The sequence below is a fragment of the Anabas testudineus genome, chromosome 6 (genome assembly GCF_900324465.2).
Source record: "Anabas testudineus chromosome 6, fAnaTes1.2, whole genome shotgun sequence".
Lineage (NCBI taxonomy): Eukaryota > Metazoa > Chordata > Actinopteri > Anabantiformes > Anabantidae > Anabas > Anabas testudineus.
Window position 1 is genome coordinate 22,236,979 of NC_046615.1, and position 25,394 is coordinate 22,262,372.

The window sequence follows — 25,394 nt, forward strand, 5'->3', positions numbered from 1 at the left end:
GATCCTGTGCATACCGTCCTCATCCTAAATGGTTACATGGCCTTACACGGAAATGTATATATCAACTCTATGGAGGGGGCCGAGGCACAAGGTGTCTTTTTTATTATGATTTCAGAGCCCAGGATTTATCACTGTGAACGAGAGCTGAGGATGAAAGGCTACAGCTACAAGGAATCCAATAACAACAGACAGGAGAGCAACAGTTGGACCAATGACGGAGGATGGTGAAGGTGAAGGAGTCAGATAGCGACCTGTGGACCAACCAGGATGGAGAATTCACATGTTTATGCAAATGACTGTATTGTTGTGTAGAAAAAGACTGGGTCAGGGACAGATAGAGAGTCAGACTTTGTGAACTGACACACCTTATTGTTTGTCAGGGATAGGAAGATCTAGACCCAGAGCTCTGTATGCTTTATTCATTTTGCTTCTAATATTAATTTACACGCAGGACTTGGCTTCACATAGAAGAGAGTTTTTGCTAGTAGACTGAGCCACAGACCGACAATTTGGTGACCCCGATGTGATGAAGTAAAGACGGAGGAGGTGACGGTTAAAGCAGAAAAAGAAAGAGACAGCAGATGACTGTGGTGTGGGGACAACATCAAGTGGGCGCCCAATCAAAAAGGTAAGCAGACACCTGTTTTATCAAAGTTCTGCTATTGGCTATACCAAATTTGTGTGTTGTCATTATACTTCAAGCATCCTAGTTCTAGTAAATGAATAAAGCATTGAAATAAAAGTGCACAGGTTTAAAGTCCTGGAGGTGAAATTCCTCAGAAAGCACCGACTCCAGAACAGGTTGGAAACCCCGAGAATATCTAATTCTGAAACAAGTTAAAGTTAAAGTCGCACGGTGGGTTGAAAGACCTGTGGGATAAAGTACTCATTAAATAGACCTGCGCAGTCAAAGAGGTCAGGTTTAAACTCCTTCGGGTTTAAGGCTCCGTAAACGCACCAGGTTGGCCTCAGAGAGTTTGACACTCCAAGTGAGGAGGTTTAAAGTCCTTTAAGCTGGATCTCATAAAAGCTGCGCTCACAGAATTCGGCCCATTATTACATGTTGTGTGTCATCTTATGTTTCTACAGCGCTGAAGCAGCATACATATGTATAAAGAGCTTGTGATGAGTTCAAACTGGTGGTGAACAAAGGTTTGAGTTCAAGAGTGTTGGTATTGATATGTTGTGTTTGAGATGCTGTGTTTGTGCTGATATGCTGTGTTAAAAGCCTGTTTTTAATACGCTGTGTAAAAGCTTGTGTTTGATATATTGTGTTGAATACAACTGTGTCTGAAACGCTTATGATATATTAACATTGTGATTAAAAGCTAGTGACAAATTCTTGATTGGTTGGGTGGGTGGTAGAAATTCAGAGGTGTCTCAGTCGAAAGCAGACATCGTGTCTCAGTGAGAAATAGTCAGTAGTGGAAAACTTAATCTCTGATTAGGTTAGTTACTTGGAACAAACGTGTGATACAAACAGCTGGACACTGAGAGGGCATAGACATATATGCAATGGAAGGGGAATTTGATCGAGAGTGTGAAGAGTTTGGTGGTTGTGATCGTGATGTGATGTTAACTGTTGCACAACAATGGCAGAGCACTAGAGATCAGTTGTTGGCAGGTCTTTCTAAAGGAGAGGAAGACACTGTGATGAAAGAGTATGATGAAGCATGGAAGGATTTACAGTCGTGGAACGAGGTTCCAGAGGATGAGGAAAGAAAGAGGTTAACGTTGTTCTTAGGAAGAGCAGAAAGAAAGGCTAAGAAAGAGGCAGATGAGCATTGGGAGAATGAGAAAGGGACTGTGTTGTTGAAAAGAAATTGGAACAAAGAGGGAAAGGAAAAAGAACGGAGGAGAACTTGTTTGCATAACATGACTTTGGCCTGTATGGCAGTAGAAGTTAACCATAAACAAGTAATGGATAAAGAGTCAGCTAAAGAGAACAAGATTGAAAAAGAAAAAGCAGAACCATCGCCATCATTGAACCCTAAAATACCTGAAGTACAGCCACCCACATATCTCCCACCACAAATGCCTTTAATGTATATTAGAGACGGAGTGATGGACGCAACAGAAATAGGGGCAGATGAGTACAGGAGAGCTAAAGAAGTAGTACAAGAGGGAATTCTAGAAGTAGAAAGTTTGACAAAAGAAGCTGCACGGAGGGTGAGAGAAGCCAGAGAGACAAGTCTAGCTATGATTGAACACACAGAAGGGGCAGAGCAAGAGATGCACACACACCAGACAGGTCCAGGAGCACACTCCACCCCCTACAGAGGATCGACAGGGGTAGGTAGCCAATCACAGGGCGGTGAGACAGCAATAGTGTATGGATTCGGGGACAGACAGCTAAGGGAACGTAGAGAGGAAAAACTGAGAGCAGGAGGTGCTGAGGGAGGTCCAGAGGAAGATGCATATGCAGGAATGGGCAGAAGTTATGACGAGGGAGAGGATGAAACATATCCAGTTACATTTGTAGGGGCGTTAACCAGACACACACGAGATGGCGCCACACCAGAAGCTGATCAAGAACATAGATACAATTTAAGACACAGAGAACAGCTGCAGACACCCAGTAGATATACAAAGATGCCACTAATATACAAGGGGACTCAGATGAAGGCCATGTATCAACCTTTGTTCACAGACATGTATTGCATCCTGGATAAAATGCCCCCTCCCACAGAGGGGGGAGGACCCTGGATGGAGAAATTTTGTCAACACACACTAGGCTATAAATTAGAAATGGGAGATTGGAGAGCACTATTGGGTCAACAATTGGCTATGTGCGACATAGAACAGATTGAGATTGCTGCAGGCACTAACACTTTACCAGACTCAGAACCATTCACTAGACAAGCCACAGCTGTAGGGAAAGCCATGAGGGATAAATTCCCTACTTCCCTTGGAGCAATGCTTTCACTGACTTTCTCCATTAAAGAAGGAGAAGACATGTCAGCATTTTTGAACAGATGCAAAGGCATTTGGACAGACACTGCAGGAAGCCACCCAGGTTCAGGGCAGTTACAGACCACACTATTTCGAAACGCTGTTATGACTGGGATGCCCAAGGCAGTAAAAGAAGCCATGGACAGCAACCCAGACATCCTTGGATGCTCTACCGAGAAGTGGGAGAAACATTTGATACACCACATGAAGAGACACAAAGCTAAACAGGAAGAGGATAAGCTGAGCACGGAGTCAGCACAGGTGGAGCTCCTTAAGCTCCAGTTAGAGGAGGCTAGAAGAAAAGTTAACAATGCTAAGAAAAAAAATCAGAGGTCAGCCAACCAGGTGGTTCAACAGCCGCAAACACAACCTATCAACAATTTTATAAGCTATAAATTAGAAATTTATAGCCTAGATTTAAATCCAGTACCTGAGTGGATACCACAACCTCGTTATAGAGGGAGATTTACAGGTGTGACAGGAGGTGTGAGAGGTAGAGGCAGGGGTCGCGGAGGACCCGGGGTCGGCCAATCACATGCTTCAGATGTGGCCAGCCTGGACATTGGAAAAAGGATTGTCCTGAACTGTGGGGACCCAGGGGACGTCCAGCTCCAGCCAGAGGTGGATATGGTCAACAAGGTCAGCCTCAAAGTTATCAGATGGCTTCACCTTTTCAAGCACCCCATGCAGCAGTGGCACCGCATGGACAGCATCCCCAGACCATAGAAGATGGTCAGGGATATGACTATTGATGTCCAGTTAATTTGATGGGAAGAGACTTGTTGGTGAAATGTGGAGCTTCAGTTCTGTGTGGAACGGAGGGATTGACTGTGACTTTTCCCAATGGGTACTCTGTGAACTCTTCTGTGTCAATAGTTCAATCCAGCATTCAGATGTTATTGTCAGCTGATGTTTCACCCAGAGCTGAAGGATTATGGGCAGACATATACTGGGGCCTCTTGGAACTTGAAAGCAAACAAAGCAACGGCATACAGACTCTGTATTTCCAGTGGCGACCCTGGGTTCAAATGCTACATCCTTACTCTCCTCCCACAGACCCCCCTGTCACTCTGTATTATGATAGAAATGAGAATGAAATTTATCAACACGCTCTCTATGAAGAAATAGAGGGGACACAGTGGGACATATCCTGTAGCTGTATTCTAGTGGGAAATTAGGGTGTGGCGGCTGCTGTTGAATTAACATCAGAACAAATGGAGTGGTATGAAATGACTAACGAGGCTTTGCCTCATGTGACATTAGCAATACATGCTTAGCATCAAGCCAAAGATCTTGGACCAATGTGTAAACATCTAATGGCACTGACAGACTGGGTCTGGACCCAATTACCTGGTTTACAGTATTCACCATCTCACAAAGTTTACAGGATTATACACAGAACAACTGACAAAGTGCTGTTAGAACATAGACAGAAGAGAAAACTGATCATCCAACAGTCTTCCTGAAGCATTATGGTCAGCAGGCCCAACGGACGTTGGACACTGCGCACATGTAGATCCCATCTTGTTTGAGCTAACAGATTACACTCCTATCTGGCAAAAACAATACATTCTTAAACCTGAGGCAGAGGCAGGGATTGCAGACACCATCGCGGGATTGTTGGCAGCAGGGGTGTTAGAACCCTCACAATCTAGCTGGAACACACCCATCTCCATCTCATAGATCCTCAATCCTACACCACGTCAAACCCGTCACAGTTAAAGACATGCTCTCATTTCTGGGTTTGACAGGGTACATCAGACAGTTCAATGCATCATAAGGGGAGCTCACACACCCACTAAGGACTATGGTTAATGAACAGGGGATGAGAAATGTATCAGCCCCATTACAGTGGACAACAGAGACAGAGAACAGTTTCATCTCCTTAAAACAATCTCTTACACATGCAGCTAATTTGGCAGCCCCTGAGTACAAAGAACCATTTCACCTGGATGTTTCTGGAAAATCACACACAGTAAATGGTGTTCATTTTCAGAAAGAAGGGGAAGGTAGGCAAGTACTGATGTATGCAATTGTCACACTAGACCCAACAGAAGACAGACACCCACCATGCACAAGACATGCAGCAGGGGTGGCCAAAGTTTTGCAGAAAGTAGCACGCATAGTCATGGGGCATGCATTAACAGTACTGACAACACATAGCATAGTGGCTTATGTGAACTCAACAGCATTCACAATGACCTTACTAAGACGGACAAGACTGGAGAAAATCTTAAATGCACCACGCATAACGTTCACACATGAAGGTATCAACATGGCAGACAACATGGGGAAGGGGAGTCACACATATGTGATTTGAAGAAATAGTGACAGGGACAGTCACAGGGAAATAGTCAGCACAGCTAGCTGAACTACAGGGGATGATAGCTGCATTAGAATGGTCAGAAGGGAAAAAGGTGAACATATATACAGACTCTGCATATGTCGTAGGAGCAATACAAGTAGAACTCAGTCAATGGATCAGAGCAGAATTTTTTGACAGCAGCAAAGACACCAATCAAACATGAGAAAGACATCAAGCGGCTTGTTGAAGCGCTAATGAAGCCTAAAGAAGAAGTAGCAGTAATAAAGTGCAGAGGTCATGACAAAACAGAGACAACAGTAGCCAAAGGGAATCAGTAGGCAGATTTGGAAACAAAGAAAGCAGCAGGATACACAGCCCAGTACATGATGATACAGGCAGGAAAAACAGTGTATGACTTGCTCCCAGCTTGTGATGTAAATTTGTTGATAAAAGAGCAGCAGAAAGCCTCTCCTCAGGAACTTCTGGAATCAGAAGGATTGTGGAGGTCACCGGACGGTAGACCCGTGTTACCCCCAGCTTTGATAGCTTCTGTGTTACAGGAAGGCCATGGGTTAACGCATTGTGGCAAAGTGCAGATGCAGAGGCATCTCACACATTGGTGGCATCCGTTTTTACCAGCGATGATTGAAAATCACATAAGAGAATGTAAGATATGCACAGAATATAATATTAGAGCCACAGTGAAGCCACGTAAAGGACCATTTTTTTACCAAAATTTCCAGGTCAGAAAATTATAATTGACTACGCTGACATGCTGGAGAGAGTGAATGGATACAGGTATCTTCTGGTAGCAGTGGATGCATACACTGGCAGGCCAAAAGCAGTACCTGCAAAGAAAGAAGATGCAAAAACAGTAATAAAATTCCTCATCAATACATACCAACGCATGGTTTTCCAAGAAAAGTCAGGTCAGACACATTTAAAGAACAAAGACCTGCAGGCAGTTGAATAATTCAGTCTATCAAAGGGAAAATAAGGAAGGTGTGTGCACAAACTAAACCGAGCTGTGTGGATGCCCTACCCTTAGTGCTGATGTCAATCTGAAGCTCAGTAAACTCTATCACAGGTTTCACGCCATATGAGCTTACAACAGGGCAACAATTTCCAGGTCCAGGAGCCAGAATACGGATCACAAAGGAGGAGGAGATTCTTCTAGAGTACAAACCATATTATGACCAACTAACGGCTTTGGTGTCAGTCTTTTCAAAACAGGTCACAGCAGAAGGAGGAAACTTCGAGGACCAGAAGCCGCCCAACACGGACTGGGTACTGCTGAAGGTGATCTAGAGAAAGTTGTCAGAGCACAGGTGGACAGGCCCTACAAAGTAAAGTGACAGGACATCACACGCAGTGAGATGTAGGAGAAAAGAGCAACTTTAGTATGAAAGATGATAGGAGATACCGGACAGGATAAGGGTTCACAGATAGGACATGGGTAAGAGTAAGGAGTTCTGGGTCACAAAGTCATGAGTGAAAAAGTACAGACCTGTAGTGGGAATTTATGGTATAAACATTCAGCCTATGTGTAGAAGAAATTTATGTTTTCCTTATGGTACACATATACCTAGTTCCTTAGGAATGTTATGTGGAGGGGGCCCTGAGAAGTATAAGTATGAGGGTTAGAGAGAGGTAGAGCAGAAGACAGTTAGATGATTGTGGTGTTTTCTCCATGCCGGCATGTACGTATTAAACTGAGATGGTTCATCACACTGAGTCCTTCCTTGAAGTCTACTAAGAATTAACAATATTAAGAGGAAGAGACTACAAGGAAAAGCAGACAACTGGTGCCACTGGAGCCATAATGCTGCTGCAGATCATCCAACCAGGACCTTGGAACAGATTACAGGAGAGAGTCAGGCGGATAGGGAGTTGTTTAGAGGCTGAAATTAGTTCAGCCGCAGTTGAAGCTGCCTCAGAGAAAACAAGAACGAAATAAAAAAAGTAAAACCCTGCAAAGCTAGTGACGACAAAGAATACATTGCTTAGCTTAAGAAGTAAGAGTTTTAATGTGTTAGCTGGTGAAACAAGGAAGGTAATTTGCTATTCCAGAAGATAAAGAGGGACACACGAGTTTGTTTTTATTATTACTTAAATCATTTTGTATATTTGTGATTTCATGACAATAATCATGTATGTGAAATGTGAACAGGTGGTGGTTTGGAATTTGTTTGCTGACTTCTGTTGCAGTGATCACATCATTGTTGCTGTGGAAATCATCCACCAGTGACAAACACACAGACGTGGGATCTGAAGGATGAAACAGAAAAAAGGGAAGTACATCATCCAACTGATTAATGTCTCAGAACTTATGGGGGAATTGAACTAAATTACACTGAGGGAACTAAGGTCACATTCCAGTTTGACTTATGCGGAATGATTAAGTGTGGAAATGATCCACAGAAATGGAGGGATTACGCTCTATACTTGTGTCCTAATGCCTGTGTTAGCAAGACTTGTTCCGAAGGAACCATGTACAGAAGAGGTTGGTATGATAACTGCATTGGCATTGTGTGGATGTTGTTGTATCCCCTGTATTTGATCTCTGTTTGAAAGATTCACTGCCATTGATAAGAAGAGTCCTCCGCCCTAACAGATGGCACAGATGAAGGCAGTGATGGTGGCACTAAAGATGGACGGGAGGAGGCTGATGGTGACGCTGAGGAGGAAGATGTGGTGTGAACATACATTGTTGGTCTCATTTTAATGAGACCAAAAGGGGGACTTGTAAATATATGATATTGTGTGATGCTTAACCAATGTTTTAACTTGTACTCATTCAACAGTAGTAGTAGATTAATACTTTAAGTTACATTTATCTAACATTAATAGTTGAATAGCATGTTTCATCTAAGACAAGAGTCATATGCACAAGCATTATTTGCTGTTCACCATAGAGACCAGAATGGTATGCACGAATGTTATATACGATAACCATCAAGGGACACGGATTGTATGCAAAGGCAGCATTTATGATTAACCATTAATACTATTGGGAAATGGAAAGAATGTTGACCACCTCAAGGAACAATATATGTATGCATAGGGGAAATTTAAAATGCTGTAAGGGAATGGAGAAAACACTCAGAGGGCAGAGAAGATCGCCATGCAGAAAACCACTGATAACAATATGATAAATGTTATGAGAAAGCTGTTTGCAATTAAGCTGCAAGGCAAGGGAGTGACTTGGTATGGAGGGGGCCGAGGCACAAGGTGTCTTTTTTATTATGATTTCAGAGCCCAGGATTTATCACTGGGAACGAGAGCTGAGGATAAAAAGGCTACAGCTACAAGGAATCTGATAACAACAGAGGGGAGAGCAACAGTTGGACCAATGACGGAGGATGGTGAAGGAGTCAGATAGCGCTGAGGTGGACGAGAAAGTTGAGGGAGTCAGACGTGTGGACCAACCAGGATGGAGAACGTGCAAATGTTTATGCAAATTATTGTATTGTTGTGTAGAAAAAGACTGGGTCAGGGACAGATAGAGAGTCAGACTTTGTGAACTGATACACACCTTGTTGTTTGTCAGGGATAGGAAGATCAAGACCCAGAGCTCTGTATGCTTTATTCATTTATTCATTTTGCTTCTAATATTCATTTACTTTATTAATTGATTGTTAAATAAACATATAACCTGAGACCGAAATCTCTTCTCCTATTCCTTCATAAACGAGCACACAGGACTTGGCTGTCACATAGAAGAGAGTTTTTGCTGTAAAAGTAGATTGAGCCACAGTCCAACATAAGTGAGGATGAGATCATTCTCTCCATAGACAAAAATGTTGTTCACCAAGCTTCTGCAGGGTCCACTGATCTGTTGGGGCAGTAGGCAAACTGGAGAGGGTCTACAGTGTCCGGAACCATGTGCTTAATGGTTCTGACGACCAGTTTCTCTAAGCACTTCATGGCGACTGGTGTGAGCGCCACTGGCCTAAAGTATATCACATCAGGCTGGATGTGTCTGATGTCTTAGGGACAGGTAGTGGATAATAGTGGATTTTTAAAAAATGCAAGGGACTACTACCTGAAGATGTCTGCATGCACATATGCTAGTTGGTCCCCGCAGGCTTTCAGGGGAAACACCATCTGATCCTGCAGCTTTGTGAGGATTGACCTGCTTCAGGGCCTTCCACATACTGCGTGTGTTGGTATTCAGGTAGTAGCTCTGAAGTTTTTGGGACTAATAATAATAATAATAATAATAATAATAATAATTCAAATAACTGAACAGAGAAAACATCTGTTCTGTTCTCTAACACTGTGCTGTTTCTGGGGCCTATGTGTGTTTCGGCCGCTGTGTGTCGCTTCGTGTTTTCTCGGCAGTCTTCGGTGCATCCCTTTCCTGAGACAGTGCGGCAGACTTCCTCTCTCTGGATCAACTCGTCTGATTCTTTGACGTTTCCGCCAACTTTGGACGAAACACTGTTGATTTTCATCCATCATCGTCAAACGCGTTTCGTATTTTCGGTTCTGCTCCGGGTCGGACGAGGCTCGGCTGCTCTCGGACCTCGTTCTGTCCCGCTGCTGCTCGGTCGCATTCGGCTGTTGTCGTTCCACGGAAGAATGGACGAAGCGGACTCGGCGACGAAGGCGCTCGGGCTGGATGAACCGCCCCTCGGGCCGCAGGTGGAGGGAGCGGGCTCGGAGACCGAGTCGGAGGCCGAAGTCGCCACGATGGCCGTGATGGCGGAGCCGGGAAACATCGACATGGCAGCCGAGTCCCTACCGAACCCTGACGAGGCCGAGGCGGCTTTTGCAGGCAAGGCGGGTTGTAGCTGGTAGCCGGCTGCAGGCCGCTGCGGTGCGGGGTGGCGCTAAAACACAAAGTGGAGTTAAAATGTGAATTACCTGCAGAATTTGGGACTTTATTTTCTGCTCCTACAGTGAATTAGGATCGATTCTCACATGCAACAGCAGAACCCGTCAACAATACGTGAACCATCGTAGCTCCTGTGCGTTTGTTGTTAGACGATGCTACTGCGCCTATGTCGCCAAACTTCATTCAATTATTAGACAGTTTAAGTATTTTTAATCTAATAATTGCCCATACTCCACACAGCTTTAGGATTTACTATTGTATAATAGGTGTTTAAATTCGGCAAATGCAGACAAATAAACAACAACTAAACCTGATCAAATGTAAACATTTAGTTAGGGGGTTTCTCATCACATCTGTGAAGTTACAGCTAGTTTACTGTTGTTAAGTTCGTGTTTACTTCGATGAGTTTTGGTTGATAAATTCTATGCACGCCGAACAATTGAAGAGTGGTTTGTATTTTTCCAAAAAAGTCCAGCTAATTAATAAACAGCCTATCAATGTTCCTTTTTTTACTTTAAATGCATAAAAATGTCAAAAATACAAAGTAGTTTGGCCAGGGCAAACTGAGCATCAGGACTTCTAATCTGGCTGTAAAATATATTAGTTTACACAGAACCTTATAATAATATTAATAATCCTCTAACAGTTATGTCTTTGTTAATTAATGTGAGATTCTAAGAATGTTGCTCTTTGTAATTTTCATTATTGTGAAGTCTACTGAATAATTATAGATAAAATGGTTTAAGTAGTGAGTCTCCTCTCTCATTCACATGTTATAGATTAACAGAAAACATCCTCTGAATCAGCGGATATTTATTTATTCCCATGTCGTGCTGTGTATCACCATGTGCTGTCATCCTAACCCTCCAGTTTGATAATATAACATGTGAACATCTATGTATTGATCAGAGGTGACTTCAGTGACAGTCGGGGACGTTCAGGCTGCAGAGGACAATGTTTTCACTACGACCGTCGCCACGTCAGGAAGCCTCCCTGAACACGTTCTGGTAGATCAACACACACTACTACACATGCTTACTGTTATTTCACATGTCTGTAGAGTTCCAAAGAGCTGCATATTCTCTTTGTTTGAGCTGAGTGTCTGTTTTCTATTAGCTTTCCATAATATTCATTAGCGTGACCAACCTTATAAATAACTACTGACCTGTGTAAAAAGTAAAAAGAAAGAAACTCAATAAGAGAAACCAGAGTCTGAATAACACAGATACTACTAGAAATTCTTCTATAGACTTCCAATATAACTTTATTTCTTTATTATGATGGTGACGAGTCAGCTGCTGTGCTTCTGGTAAAGCGTGGTACCTCCTCCCATGGGGCCGTTTTTTTTGTAGGCGTTTATACTGTGCATATGTTCACATGGTACAGACTGGAAGGACCACACTCCAGCTAGGTGAAGGACTAAGTACCCAGAAGGCCACTCTGATTGTGGTTCACACTGATGGCAGCATTGTTGAGGCTGGACTTAAGTCTGCCACCACCATAGGACCTGGTATGTACATGTGTGTGTTACTGTGTCTGAGGTGTCCATAGTGAACCCGTTGTTTGTTTCTGAGGCTAATCTCTGCCTGTTTTGTCCCACTGTGGGTGCCATAGGCCCGCAGACTCCACCGACACCACTGACCCCACCCCAGGACAAAGACTCTTGCTCCAAGTACAACTGGGACCCCTCAGTCTACAACAATGAGCTGCCGGTCCGCTGCAGGAACACTAGCGGAGTCCTCTACAAGAACCGACTGGGATCAGGTGATCACACAGAAGGATTAGTAAATTAGTTTACTACTAAACTAATTCTGCACTGAAAGCTCCTCTGTTCCCAACATGTTTTTCAATCTAAGAGAACTGCATGGCATTTCAGTCAACATGTGCTTTTGAAATAAAATATTCTCTATTTTTACTATTAATATTATAGAAGAAAGCCTGTCATGTTTATCTGCACCAAATGAATGTTTTCTGCTTCCAGAGACTCTAGCTGTCTTAGAAAGAAGCATGTAGTGGGACCTATCAGTCACCTCAAACTATTTGAATTAGATTGTTAATTAATAAACTCACTTCACCACTATGTTCTAGTTCTATGTTTATTTGTGTTAATACCTACACTGACAGTGTGTTGTGCTGTGTTGTGTTGTGTTGTGTTCAGGGGGTAAAGGGCGTTGCATCAAACACAGCCAGCAGTGGTTCACTCCCACAGAGTTTGAAGCTCTGGCTGGAAGGGCGAGCAGCAAAGACTGGAAGAGGAGCATCAGATACGCTGGCAGACCTCTGCTCTGCCTCATACAGGTACTACTGCGTACTACTAATAATTATTTATACCTACACTAATACTGCAGCAGAGCAGTACAAAGCACTTCTTCAGTATGAACACAGTTAAATTCTGTCTGAAGTTAAACCTTACTTGTTTGTGCATGTATAGGAGTGTATCCTGAACCCACACGCTGCCTCCTGCACCTGTGCAGCCTGCTGTGATGACCTGACAGCGGTGAGTCTGCAGGACCTCATGCAGGATAATTAATGACCAAAACATGGAATTACAGTTCATGTAGAGTAGATTCAACTTTTTTTCTATGTAGATTCACAAAGTTATACTTTGTCGAGATAATGTTCGGATATCTGAGGTAGCTGGAGTTTCTGGATTCACTTATATAAGACTCTTGTGCTCAGAATATAACAGGAAAACTCTGTTCTTTATTACTGAAAAGAAAGAAAGGCAGACCGTTATGTTTATTTAATAGGGGGGGTGGTTTGAGGCAGTGTTTGGACTATTAGGCATCCATCTTCTGTGGCGTCACGGTCTCTGGTTCCAGTTTTTCGACTGATTTTCTTTTTGTTTATGTATCATTCTAACTGAATTGGTTTGATTTGTTGCACTGAACAAAGAGACTGAAGAATAGCTCTGGGACACAAAGGTTCCTGTCATTTTGGATATCTGATTAAATAAAGGGTAAATTTATAAATTGAAGAATCATGATCAGTTACACACACAGAATTACAGAGGTTCAGACAAATTAGTTGTTTTAAGCGTCTCTCTCTCTCTTTTCCTCTCTAGTGTTCAAAGGATGGAGACTCTCTGGCAGCAGAAAACATCAGCATGGTAAATTATTTTGTATATTTCTGTCTCCACGTCCTCATATTTTGCATGGTTTAACCTGTAGTGTGAAACTGGTTTTTACATTTTGGTTCCCTAAAATGTAATTAAATATTCCACCTTGCTTATATATCACAATATATTCAATCATAACCACTGTATCATGATACATATCAATACACAGCTCTATTCATTATTTATATGGGGAAAAAAAGCTACTGAAGCTTTAAGTTAAAAAAACTACATAAATCAGTTGTTTTCAAATTTATTGTCTTTGATATTAAGGTTATTGGATTTTGTGTTAAATTTATCGGCCTCTTCTCTGCTCGGTTCAGACCGGTCCAGTCCGCCTCTTCGTCCCGTACAAGAGACGGAAGAAGGACACAGAGCCTTTGGTCATTCCCCCGAAAAAGGAACTTCCTGCCACTAAAAACATAACGCTGACCCCAGGGACCACACGTACGTCAGGTGAACTCATTCTGATTTGAGACCAGTGGAGCGGTGCTGCCTCTGTGTCACACAGCAGAAAACAGTTTGTAGTTGAGCATCACAGATTTTAAGACATTTGAGACACAAGTAGGACAAAGTTCTAACTGACTGTTCAAACATGTCTGTTTGGACACAGTCACTGTGTCCCCAGCAGGACAGTTCACCACCTCCGGCACCTTGACCTTTGACCGAGCCCCAACAGGCGATGCCACCGCAGCCGCCACTGCTGCCATCATAACGGAGGGCTCAGCACAGAGTGAGGTGTTTGCCAGTACAGCAGGTACCGTCCATCATAATCACTTATTCCGGGTATTTGTCCAACATCTGTCCTGCATTTTATTTTTTCTAGAATTGATGAAAACAATACTTTGCTAAAAACTTTGTTTGTCTTCTCTCCCTCAGTGCTGACAGCATTGCCAGCATTGGCTGTGACTCCTCAGCCAGTTCAGGCCAAGATGGCCGTGACAGCTGTGGCGTCTCCGTCAGCGGGGCTGGTGAGTGGGCTGGAAGTGGGGCCTGTGGGCGGGGTAGCGTCGGTGGTGAGTGAGGGGCAGAAGAACACATGGCTGTATCTGGAGGAGCTGGCCAACACGCTGCTGACCAACGTCCAGCAGCTGAAGGCTCTGATCGAACAGGCCAAAAACACTGCAGGGGACACTGCAGGGGTCAAAGGTCAGGGGGGCCGCAAGGAGGTGAGAACACACACACAGTCTAAAAATCAGATAAGCACTATTAACAAGATTCAGTTATTACATAGGATGATTAGATGTAAAAGGATTAACAAGATATATGTTTGTGTGTGTTTTCAGTGTGGCCTCAATCAGTCGTTCCACAACCAGATCTCGTTTCAGCAGCCGGACGACTCCGAGGCAAAGAGAAGCTCTGACATTACCGAGATCATCATCAATGTATGACCCACATACACACTCTTCCCAAAATCTGATCTGTGTTATCTGTTCTGCTATCTCAGATGTTTAGAACAGAAGCTAAAGTTAGATGTGACGTACGAGTCGGTAGTATTTACTCACGCAACGGCGTCTGACGTTAGCCTGGAGAAGTTTGTAACCGGATTGAAAACAGTTTTCATTCATGTTTCATGTTTCATTCTGCTGTGTCATCATGTGTTCTCCGATGTTGACTCTACAGCAAATGTGTGTAAACTGTGGTCGGGTGGCCATGAGTGAGTGTACCGGGTGTCACAAAGTCAACTACTGCTCCACCTTCTGTCAGAGAAAGGTAACGCTCACCTCAACAAAACAGTCATCTGTTTTTAATTTACCAAGAGGGTGAATGAGATATTTCGCTTAATGTATTTAAGTAATAGAGAAAAAGAACAGATAAAAACACTGTAGACATTTTATTAACTGTGCTACACATTTGATATTTGAAAATAGTGGCTTGATAATTCAACTGTATCTGACATTAAACACAGTCTGAACATTTAAAAGGTCATTTCTCTAGTACAATCTGCAGAATCAAACAGTCACTGTAGACTTAATAAGTAAATTAATTTAAAGAACATAATTTCAGCTCTAGCATTTAGGTCAACCTATACCTTGTCGCTTGGCTTATAAGTTACTTAATAAACATGTTTTCTGTAGCTTTGTGAAAGTATCTTAAGAGGATATTTACCTGCAACTTTCGAGGTACATCGTGCAGAACATGGCTCCCACTAATGAACATAAATGGTCTTTGTTTCTGCAGGACTGGAAGGATCATCAGCACACCTGCTGCCAGTCAACAGAAGGTGTGGCTGTCCAGGAGGAGGAGCCAGTCACAGCCATCGACATGGACAAGGTGAAATGAAGGTGTAGCAGACCCTGAGGTCATCACCTGCAGCAGACAAGTGGTTCTATGAAAAACACTCAAAAACTCCTCACTGGAACTTTTATTGTGAAATTTATTTTGACACCAGCAGGAGAAAAAAGGTCTCTGGTCTCCTGAGAGCTGAACAAAATCTGTGTTGATGTTGAATTAGCAGAGACGTTGGGGGGTATGATTCACTTCTGTACAAGTGGACGGTAGAGGAACTGATCCTCCCTCAGGGACTCTTTTTGTTGAAACAATTACCTAACATACAGATCTTGGTTAAATAAAGATCAAACATATAAAAAAAAAATCAACGATATCTATTAAATTAACAACCCATTCGATGTCAGTGCCTGTCTGTTGTGGCATTTTGTTAGTGATTCACATTATCATTTGAAAGGTTTTTACTTTGGGTTAAACACTATTTGTGGCCCAGTGTTGTTTTAACAAGTGAACAGTTTCAGACTTTCTTAAAGATGATGCATATCTTTGTTTTTTTCTGTGATTTTCTATTTTTACACAGAAAGTTGAGTGTTCAAAATCCAGATCTGCCTTAATTATTATTACTGCAGTTTGTGTAGTGCTTGACAGAAATAGGATGAATGGCATCTCTGCAGGAAACCAGAGCTGTTGTTCAGTTAGAAATGAGAAAAAATCTGGACACGTCCAGTTTGTGCTTTAATTTTTTTTCTGTTAATTTGCCATAATGGCAGTTGAAGAACATAAAATGGGTTTTCTGGCCTTTAGAGATCAGTTGTTGTCTGTTAATAATGGTATTGTGGTATCAGAGCTCAGGTGTCTTGTTTTGTCTTTGTTTTCCAACAGCAGTACTGTTGTCTGCCTGTACAGCAGCACAATACTGGCCTGTCTTCATTCATCTCCTCAGATGTTTATTTAATGTTTAAGTTAATTTATTAATGAAGTGGAGATTTTTACTTTTAACCCATAAGTGTCTTAGATATAAAAACATTGTTCCACCTGCAGGAATCCCATAAAACGTGCATTTCATTAAGTCATCTGTGTTTAATCTCTGTCAGCTGTTCGTTTTATTTTTGATATCTCTGACAGTCAGCAGTCAGGTGATCTGTCAGAGGGACTCCTGATGAATCATCTCAGACACGATGACATTTGATTGTGCTGCGGCTCAGTCCCAACGGCGCTCCAATGTCTGCTGTTTCTTGGTGACAGTGAAGTGCACCTCCACCTCCATCGCTCCTCCCAGGATGAGACGTTTGAGATGAGACAGAGTTTGTCATCTCATACTTTATTGACCAAACCTTCAACTTCAGATGACATTCAGATCCATGTATTGGGATAGAACCCCTACTAGTAAAAATAGATGTGAATCTCCATTTTTTGTGAAAACCTTTATTCTGAAAAGATGAATTTCATCATATAAAATCAGTTCTTGTTGGTTGCATATCCTCTGTACATTTTGTTCCTCAGAGTACATAAAGCTCAAACAAACTTTGCTGTCATCACATATAGAAAAATAAAAACCTCACAGAGGAAGGAAACAGTGTCAAAGTAAATTAACAGTAGTGTCTTTTGTATCTGTGCATTCAAAAACCATCTGTGCAGCAGCAGCGTTATCCTCGTCAGGCGGAACAGCAGCGGTGCAGAAACTTTTTGAAGAAGTTCCTGAATTCTGTGTTAAAGACTGTGTAGATGACAGGATTCAGGGCACTGTTGACGTAGCCGAGCCACGTCACCACACTCATCAGGGCCGGTGGGACGTGGCAGCGCTGACAGCGAGCTCGCATCGTGTGGAGGACAAAGAAGGGAGTCCAGCAGAACAGGAAGGCACCTGAAACAGGAGGATAAGAAGGATCAGAGGCCAGAGGAGTTTGTCTACAGTAGGACAGAACCATTGAAATCTGAATTTAGCTTTTTAACTCCTTAAAATGTAATGTATATATGTATATGTAATGTACCTATCTACTAGCCCGTCTACCAACTGACCTCATAACAATAAAACACACATTCACTTCCTCTCTGATTAAATACCTTCAATACCTATTTATCTACTACCATTCTTTACCAGGAGGCAGAGATTCACAAATGGCTTTCACCTCTGTTCTGGCCATGAGGAACATTAGTGTCAGTTTACTCCGTCTTCATCATCGTCCTCTGTTTTCATTTAGGGACCGTAGCCAAACAATGTTCTTTGTAGCCTGAGTTAACTAACCGACTTAAATTACCGATGTACCTGCAGAGGTGACATCACATCACACTAGTAGCAGCCAGTAGCTCAGTAGTAGTAGAAGTGACAGTGGGTGGACAGAGCTGTAAGAACCTCCCAGGTAAAAACTAGAAAGTTAGCCACTGCATTATTTTATCTGACTGTCTTTATATCTACATTACATCTTGCTCATAGTATCCAGTCCAGACTATCAGCACACCTTTCAGGTGAGCTAATGAAGCAGAGAATCACCTGCACCCTGAGAACTGTGTCAGACTGAGCTTTATGCAATAATTGGATTTCAGATTAAGGAGCAGGATTAACTGCTGTGTGCTAAAGTGAAGTGTTCTACGCATTAGAAGCAACTCTGGCTGCTATTAATAGGCCGAGCTTTTCTAAATGACGTCTTAGTACCTCTGAACAGACATCAGAGGTAGAGGTGAGACGTTCAGGTACCTAAAGTTACCTGTTAAAAAATGCAATACGAGTGAGACATTTCCTTCACAGCAACAACACAACCCTGTTTTATCATTTGCCTCAATCCACGTCTTTGACAAACTCTTATCATGAAGAGGAATTATCATGATACATCATGAATGAAACCATACGGCACATCACTGCACGTTGGTCTCACAGATCTCCTGACTTTTTAAGGTTGTTTCGTGTTTCTGTGCATCTCAGAGGGAAGTTGGTGAAGCTGTTGCTTTGGGGCCACGACTGACAACTTAATGAGATGAGTTTCAGAAATTGTTCTTCAGTTGTTGTTGGAGTTGGAATCTTGTCATTCCTGCTCTTCTTCCTAATCCAGCCTCATGTGGTAGTGATGTGAGTGACATGTAAGTAAACTCACCCACAACGACAGGAAGAACCTGCATGGCCTTCCTCTCCCGGCTGTTGATCTTGGCTCGCTTTCTCCTGTGAGGGTCGGGGTTAAACTTGATATCTGCGAAGCTCACTGCTGGCACAGGAGCATCCTTGAACTCTGATGAGTTGTAGGGCTGGTCTGGGGACGGGATGGTGGATGGCTCATCCGGAGTATCCGTCAGTTCCCGCTCTATGATTGGTGGAAGAGGTGGCGGAAGTGAAGCCAGTGGAGGGAGTGAGGCAGCAGCCTCCTGCAGTTTGCGGCAGGCCATGATGCTGTTCCTCAGTTTGGCCTTACGTGCTTCCTCCCAGCGCCGCAGGCCACGGAACATGCCACAGTAGAGCATCAGCATGATGGGACAAGGGATGAAGAAGGAGCACACGGACGAGTAGAGGACGTAGTCGTCGTTCTCCAGTTTGCACTCACTAGGGTCACGACCCGGCACATTGTTAATGCCGAACATGACGGGCGAGGCCACGGCCAGGGCCAGGATCCAGGTGGCTGACAGCAGGACTGCCTGTCGCAGGTCCACATGCTTCCTGTTGTAGTTGAGAGGGATCAACACAGCTATGAACCTGCAACAAGAGAGAAACACTTTTACAATCAAGACCCCAGAAACAAGCAGGAACTGGAGGCTGCAGCAGAGGCCTGGTAGAACCTTTACAACGACAATTTAATTTATGGTGATGTTAGTTTGTTCAAGTATTGTTGAGCTCTTACAACAAGGTACTGTGAATAAAAATTAAAAATAAAAATCCTTGACATCAGCTGTGGTAAAGTACAGTGAACTGTGATGAACATCATGAGTGATTGTCTTGTGTGTTCAAAATAGAAATACATTAAATCTGATAAATAGGAGAGATATGAAGATAAAAGTTTTAATTAGCAAACCAATTTACAGTTAATAAAAATAAGTGGAATTCAGTTCAACTCCCTTGTTTCGCAGGTTACCTGTGATTAAGAAGTGCTGCTGTTGTTGAAATCTGTACCTGCACATCAGGATCTTACTGGAGAACACAGATTACACTTCCTTCACAGAATATTTCTTGTAGAGGAGAACAGATCAGTGGCAGAACTACATTTACATAAGTGCTGTTTTATGTAATACTAGTGTATTTTACATATGAGGAGAGGTCTTGTCATTTTTAATCTAATTCATATATTTGACAGCTTCAGTTATCATTCAGATTAATATCTTAAAATATATTATAATATATATGTGAAACCTTTCTGCACAATGAAATGTTTTACAGGTAGTAATGTTGCAATACAAGTAATGAAGATCTATTTTTAATTATGCTTTTAATTTCTGCTTTTACTTAAGTGTACTATCTAAATATGTTCTCCATCACATGATGAGACTGATAAAAACAAGAATTCATCATGTTGCAGTTTGGTGCTGGAAGCAGATCAGAATGAAAAACTAAACAATGAGGAGACATTCACACTTTAGAACGACCTCTTTGACTTTCCAACAAGACATTCATGTCAGAGTCACTTCATTTAGAGTGCCTCGTGACCCCGCTGTTCAATAATCCATCCATGAATGACAGCAGGTCAACAGTCAGTTTGCTCTCAAATCCATCAAACGTGAAGAGAGACCGGAAGATTTCTGTGGACAGCAGCAGGTGGACTCTCTGCAGACCTTCAGGATCTGTTTCCTGCCCCGGCTGTTGAATTATTTAGACGCCGTCGTCCAGTTAGACCTCTAACTGCTGCAGACTGCTTCAAAAAGCTTCAGATCATCACCATCCGTCCACGTTAGCTGCTCTGCCTCCATCAGTCTCTGATGTAATCATGTTTTCCAGAGATGCGACATCAGTTTAGAGAAGCTGCCAGCTCCAAGTTTCATCTCTCAGGATCAACTAAAGGTTCAGATAATCTCATAGAGTCAAACTAATGAGCGCAAAGCGAAGCAGGCAATTCATCGCTGCAGACACATCCTTCAGATCGTTCTGTCTGCTCTGGTTTTTCTTCTTTTGGAGCTTTTACAGGAAAACGACTGAAGGTCATCATCATATTTTCACATCAGAGCGAACTGTGAGGACCAGACGCAGACCTGAACCCCTCAGCAGGGAGTCTCTGACAGACCGCTCAGGGCGTTGTTTTGATTAGGCAGCTGATTGGCCACTGATGACCCTGACCTGAGGCTGATTGAAGGTTATGAGTCTGTGAGTTACAAGTGATTTTTAATCAACTTTACTGAGTTATCTCTGCGTCGAGTTTATTTGGCTGTAAAGCTGCGGTTGAATTATCTGCATCACCGCGTTCATCATAAATGCAGCTCTGGTGAAACATTTTTAACATGGTCTAGATGAGCATATGGATTTTAAACCCCTAACAGAGACCAGTTTCAGACTTTCCTGTATCTCAATTTCATAAAAATCCTGACTGTCATCACTCACAGTGCAGCACAGTCTCCGTTCATCCTGTTAATTGTTCCCAGACGAGGAATCTAACGGACTCTGATGATCCTTGATTTTTCACTATGTAGTAAAAATCGTATCTATCAACTGTTTTATTGTCATAACATGTGATGCAGACATTTGTGTTCCCCTTAAGATTAACTGTTAAATCTTAAGGGGATTATAATTAAATTAAAATCACATAGAATCAGCTTTAATTGCATTTAATTAACACATTCATGGAATTTCTTTCTGCTTGTCAGCAACTCTCAAGATCAACCTGCTGCTGTAAAAGCATCAAAAGTGACTCCACTGATGAATTGAGTCCTGTTCTTGACAGGTGAGCACTGACCTGTCGATGCTGATGGCACAGAGGTTGAAGATGGAGGCGGTGCACAGCATCACGTCCATGGTCATCAGCCCGTCACAGATGGTGGTGCTGAGGGTCCACACTCCGTCCTGGAACTGAAACACACTCCGTCTGTTCACCAACGTTCATTTACTACTTTACTCTTCAGCTTTTCTGCAGCATTATCTAAAGTTACTCTGTGCATTCATAAACAGTGATGTTTATAGAGCTCAACACGTTATTCAGGAACAAACTGTGCCTCCAGAAGAGGAGTGATTGTGACTGCGGGGCTCTTCAGCTGACCTGTGGCCTCAGGAAGAAAGACGGCTTCAGCAGGAATGTACACACTGTTCTCTGAACTCTGATCAACAATGACTGACTGATTGTAGGAGGAGGTGTTTTGTGACACTGGTACCAAGTGAGGTGAAGAAAATACATCAAGTGAAATGAGAAGTGAAATAAAACAGGAGAAAAGAGTCAGTTTTTATATTCACAACAGATGAAATTAGAATAAATCACATGAAATGTGAGAGCTGAGTGTTTGTTTTCACTCTGCAGCTGATCCTTCTGACGTCACACCAGGGGCGGGGCTTTGCCAGGTCTCCTGGGGGTCAGATGGTTAAAGGGAAGGTTCACAGAATTTCACACATAGACGTCATTGCAACCTGATGCAGGTCAGCAACACTTAGGTGCAACGAGACACAGACAGTGATGCATTAAAAATTAAAATATATGTAAATAAAAACACACTGCAACTGCATTTATCAAAGAACAACGTCACGTGTGTTTATTAAACACTCCACAACAACTTTGGATGTTTAATGGGTGAAAGACTGTAACTGTATGTGAACTGTTAGCTTAAACACATCAGTGCAGAAAACCAGGTCAATCCAATAGGCTCACACACTTTTTATTTTTTAAGCTCATTGTAGTTTTTTCTTCTTCTCAAGTCTTATAAACCCAGATGAGCAGGTCGCCCTTTAGGATGCTTCGTTAAACAAATTAATCTATTAATGTGCAGCTCAGCGTTGACCTGTTGGTCAATGTTTAACCACAGTTTCATTAAATCAAAGAGCTTGCTGCCCATTCTTTCTTTAAAGAGGATTGAAGAGGATAATTAATGGATAAATTAGTGGTAATGAATTAAAGGGTTTAATAGTTCATTAACATGTTTGAAGTTGATTTTTAGTTGTACATAAAACCATCCCTTAATTTATACTTTAAATAACCCCAGGTTTTCATTTGGAAAATCATTGGTCATTTTGATGCTGTGTGTTAATTATAAGATGTTAACCCTTAAAAACCATCAGTGATGCTGCAGATTTGGGAGATGCAACACATGACATCAGTTCAACCTCTGTGTGACCTAAAGAGAACTTCATGCATCTCTTGAGAACCCCTTATTATCAATTAGGACTTTTTAAAATTAAGGTGTTTTAAAGGTGGTTGGTTCTGGATTTTAGAAATAAACTAACACATTCTGATACCTCCGTTTCAGATTAAAGGTTTTATTGTGTTTCAGGAGCAAATTAAAATTAAATTAAGGCTGTTTTAATTAAAGGTATTTAATTTATTACTGCAATCCTTACGTCTGCATCTGTATCTGAGACATTCAGGGGCAGCAGGAGCTGTGAGTTTAGGTAAAAAGTGTCTCAGCTAAGGTTTGATGTCTGCACAGCTCGTGTGGTTCAGTCAAACTCACCTCCGAGTAGACGAACAGCGGCAGCACGAGCACCGCGAGCATCAGATCCGCCACCGCCAGACTGACGATGAAGTAGTTGGTGGTGGTCTTCAGCGCCTTCTCGGTGAGCACACTCAGACACACCAACAGGTTCCCGCAGATGATCACCACGATCAGCAGAATCCCGAACACCAGAGCCGGCAGGTTATGTCCTTCTTCCTCCGGCGCCGCCGCCGCGCTCAGGTTGGCCGCCATCTCCACCGCGGCTCCTCCGCTGCGTCCCGGTCTGAGCCACCGCAATGTGGCCACCGGATTCTCATGAGGGCTGGGATGTACTCTGGTCCTCGTTCTGTGGTCTCATCATGGTGTCGGGTAGACTCGAATCAGACTCTACCGGACTTCAGTGTGCAGCTCCAGAGCGCTCTGACGCGCACTTTACGCAGAAGGAACGGAAGGAACCAGACGAGATTCGATCTCATTCACACAGTGAAACACATCTTTACACTGTTTATACAACAAATATTAAACTAATGTTGGTAAAGTCCGGCTGTGGCCTTGATAAAGAGCATTTATATCGAGAAACACCTCAAATAAAACAGGAGCAGTTTGATCAAAGGCGCATTAAAATCCTCAAATTATTAGAAAACTGTGGAAGAAAATCCAAGAATCCTCAGTTTAAAGGTCACGCTGTGGGGTTCAAGACCATCTGGAGCGTCTCAGATCGGTCAGACAGCGGTGAGTGTCTCAGCCTGCGGGTTTTCTCCGCCCCGATGCGTTTACCTGGAGCCTACTAAAGGCCACCGGGGCCAAATGAGCCGATTAAAGCCGCTTATCAGATGCGCTTTACGGTGCCCTTCAGTCCTTGAGCTCCAGCAGGAGACAGTTTTTCCATCTGTCTGTCTGTTCATTTTGTGTGTGTGTGTGTGTGTGTGTTTGAGAGAGAGAGAAAGAAGCGACCACTGCAAAAAATATACCCACAACTCTGTTTATCAGTTAGAATCATTGAAACCAAATGAGAGAGGACGTTGATCTGAGTGCTGCAGAGAACAAGAAGCGTAACAGAGAAACAGAAGCTGCTAAATGGGGGTTAATGGACCTTTAATACTGACTGTGACTAGTTAAAGGATTTTAAGTGAAACAGTCACATGAAAACACAGCCTACTTAAAGTAGTTAAACAAAAAAATACCTCATTATTATTATTGAACTTTTAATTTGTATTTGGAAAGCTTATTGTCTAGGAGATTCCAGTTGATTGGTCTGTTTGTCCTGCTTTAAATCTCTTAATCATTGCAGATGTAAAACCTCTTAATGTAGTCCGTTATGATGCATTAATGTTCTATAAAATAAATCTCATCATATTACCTGTAGAAGATCCTCGGTGACACTGTGTGATTGAAGCTTCAGAATGAAAACCCTGGAAAGATCTGGAGCTGAAAACATGTCGTGGGACACTTTTTGCAGTGTAGAGTGAAGGAGTGAGTTAAACTAGGCTGAAGGAAGCTGCAGGGCAGGGGGCAGAGAGGAGGACCCCCCCCTCAGACAGCAGCAACATCTGGATTCATGTAAAACAAGGAAACATTAGAATTACAGTGAAATCACGAACCATTTCCTCCAGTTAGTTTAATTTATACCAAAAAAAACCCAAACAAACTCTGTGTTAATGACTGACAGAGTGACAGTGACATTTGCAAAGTGACATCTGATCTGTACGCAGTTGTTGGGGTGTTTGGAGAAGCTGATCAGGGCTTTAAACTGCTGCTAAATGTTTTCTAATGTTTTACTAGATCCAAAGCTTTTAGAGACAGAAGTTAAACAATAAAAGGAGTGTGCTCTGATTGTTGAATGTGGTTCTGTTATAAAGGAAAATATTGGTATTTCTCATGTTTTCCTTCATCAGTGGAAGTGATTTCTTACTTCAGAGGACATATGAAATTATTTTTCAGAGGGGTAATTTCTATAATTGTAATCACTGCGAGGAAACAATGTGCAATGAGATGTTACAGATGAAAATTGTTTTTTTTTGTGAGGTTGTAAAATACATCGTTTTCCCTTTTTACAGAAAATCTAATTACAAAGTGAAATTAATAAGAAAAAATGTGAAGTTCTTCAATTTCTTAAAATCCTTTGAAAATACTACAGAGTTTGGTTGGTAGCTAGTAACTTTTGTGTGGAGACACTTGGACTGTATTCCAAATCCTGCCTCATGAGACTGAGCAAAGCTACTTTGACTTTACTTTAGTATAATTTTGAACTTTTTATGAATAAAGATGTGATGGAATAATCACCAGTGCCACATTTTTCTCTTACAGTTCTGCTCAGTGAGCCACATATTCTTTCATAATCTGCATTACAAAAAATCTTTCACACACTTCTTCATTACATTTTATTGCCGACATGTTCCCACTGTGCTTCA

The 25,394-nt window shown here is 42.4% G+C and overlaps 2 protein-coding genes across 2 annotated transcripts; one reads left to right on the plus strand and one right to left on the minus strand.

Annotated features, from left to right (window-relative positions):
• Positions 1 to 9,621: 9,621 nt before the first annotated feature.
• Positions 9,622 to 16,744, plus strand: LOC113166282 (deformed epidermal autoregulatory factor 1 homolog). The gene is made up of 13 exons (XM_026366341.1): positions 9,622 to 10,037; positions 11,007 to 11,104; positions 11,484 to 11,607; positions 11,712 to 11,861; positions 12,256 to 12,395; positions 12,529 to 12,594; positions 13,162 to 13,206; positions 13,536 to 13,659; positions 13,826 to 13,969; positions 14,092 to 14,381; positions 14,499 to 14,597; positions 14,836 to 14,925; positions 15,394 to 16,744. Exons 1-13 carry the CDS (start codon positions 9,842 to 9,844, stop codon positions 15,493 to 15,495), a joined length of 1,668 nt encoding a protein of 555 aa, XP_026222126.1. The 5' UTR covers positions 9,622 to 9,841; the 3' UTR covers positions 15,496 to 16,744.
• On the minus strand, positions 16,080 to 23,235 carry LOC113166284 (D(4) dopamine receptor-like). Its single transcript, XM_026366343.1, has 4 exons — positions 23,002 to 23,235; positions 21,303 to 21,415; positions 18,531 to 19,120; positions 16,080 to 17,305 (listed from the first exon to the last, which is right to left on the minus strand). The coding sequence occupies exons 1-4, from the start codon at positions 23,233 to 23,235 to the stop codon at positions 17,097 to 17,099; spliced, it is 1,146 nt and encodes a 381-aa protein (XP_026222128.1). The 3' UTR covers positions 16,080 to 17,096.
• Between the last annotated feature and the right edge of the window lie 2,159 nt (positions 23,236 to 25,394).

What these genes read in the sequence shown, in the direction of transcription:
- LOC113166284 (XM_026366343.1), bottom strand. Translation starts at nt 23,235, where the DNA reads ATGGCGGCCAACCTGAGCGCGGCGGCGGCGCCGGAGGAAGAAGGACAT. An exon ending in CGCTGTTCGTCTACTCGGAG is followed by an intron (nt 21,416 to 23,001) that starts GTGAGTTTGACT and finishes AGTGTGTTTCAG; the next exon opens with TTCCAGGACGGAGTGTGGAC. An exon ending in TGTGCCATCAGCATCGACAG is followed by an intron (nt 19,121 to 21,302) that starts GTCAGTGCTCAC and finishes CTCTTGTTGCAG; the next exon opens with GTTCATAGCTGTGTTGATCC.
- LOC113166282 (XM_026366341.1), top strand. Translation starts at nt 9,842, where the DNA reads ATGGACGAAGCGGACTCGGCGACGAAGGCGCTCGGGCTGGATGAACCG. An exon ending in TGCCACCACCATAGGACCTG is followed by an intron (nt 11,608 to 11,711) that starts GTATGTACATGT and finishes TGGGTGCCATAG; the next exon opens with GCCCGCAGACTCCACCGACA. An exon ending in GTCAGGGGGGCCGCAAGGAG is followed by an intron (nt 14,382 to 14,498) that starts GTGAGAACACAC and finishes GTGTGTTTTCAG; the next exon opens with TGTGGCCTCAATCAGTCGTT.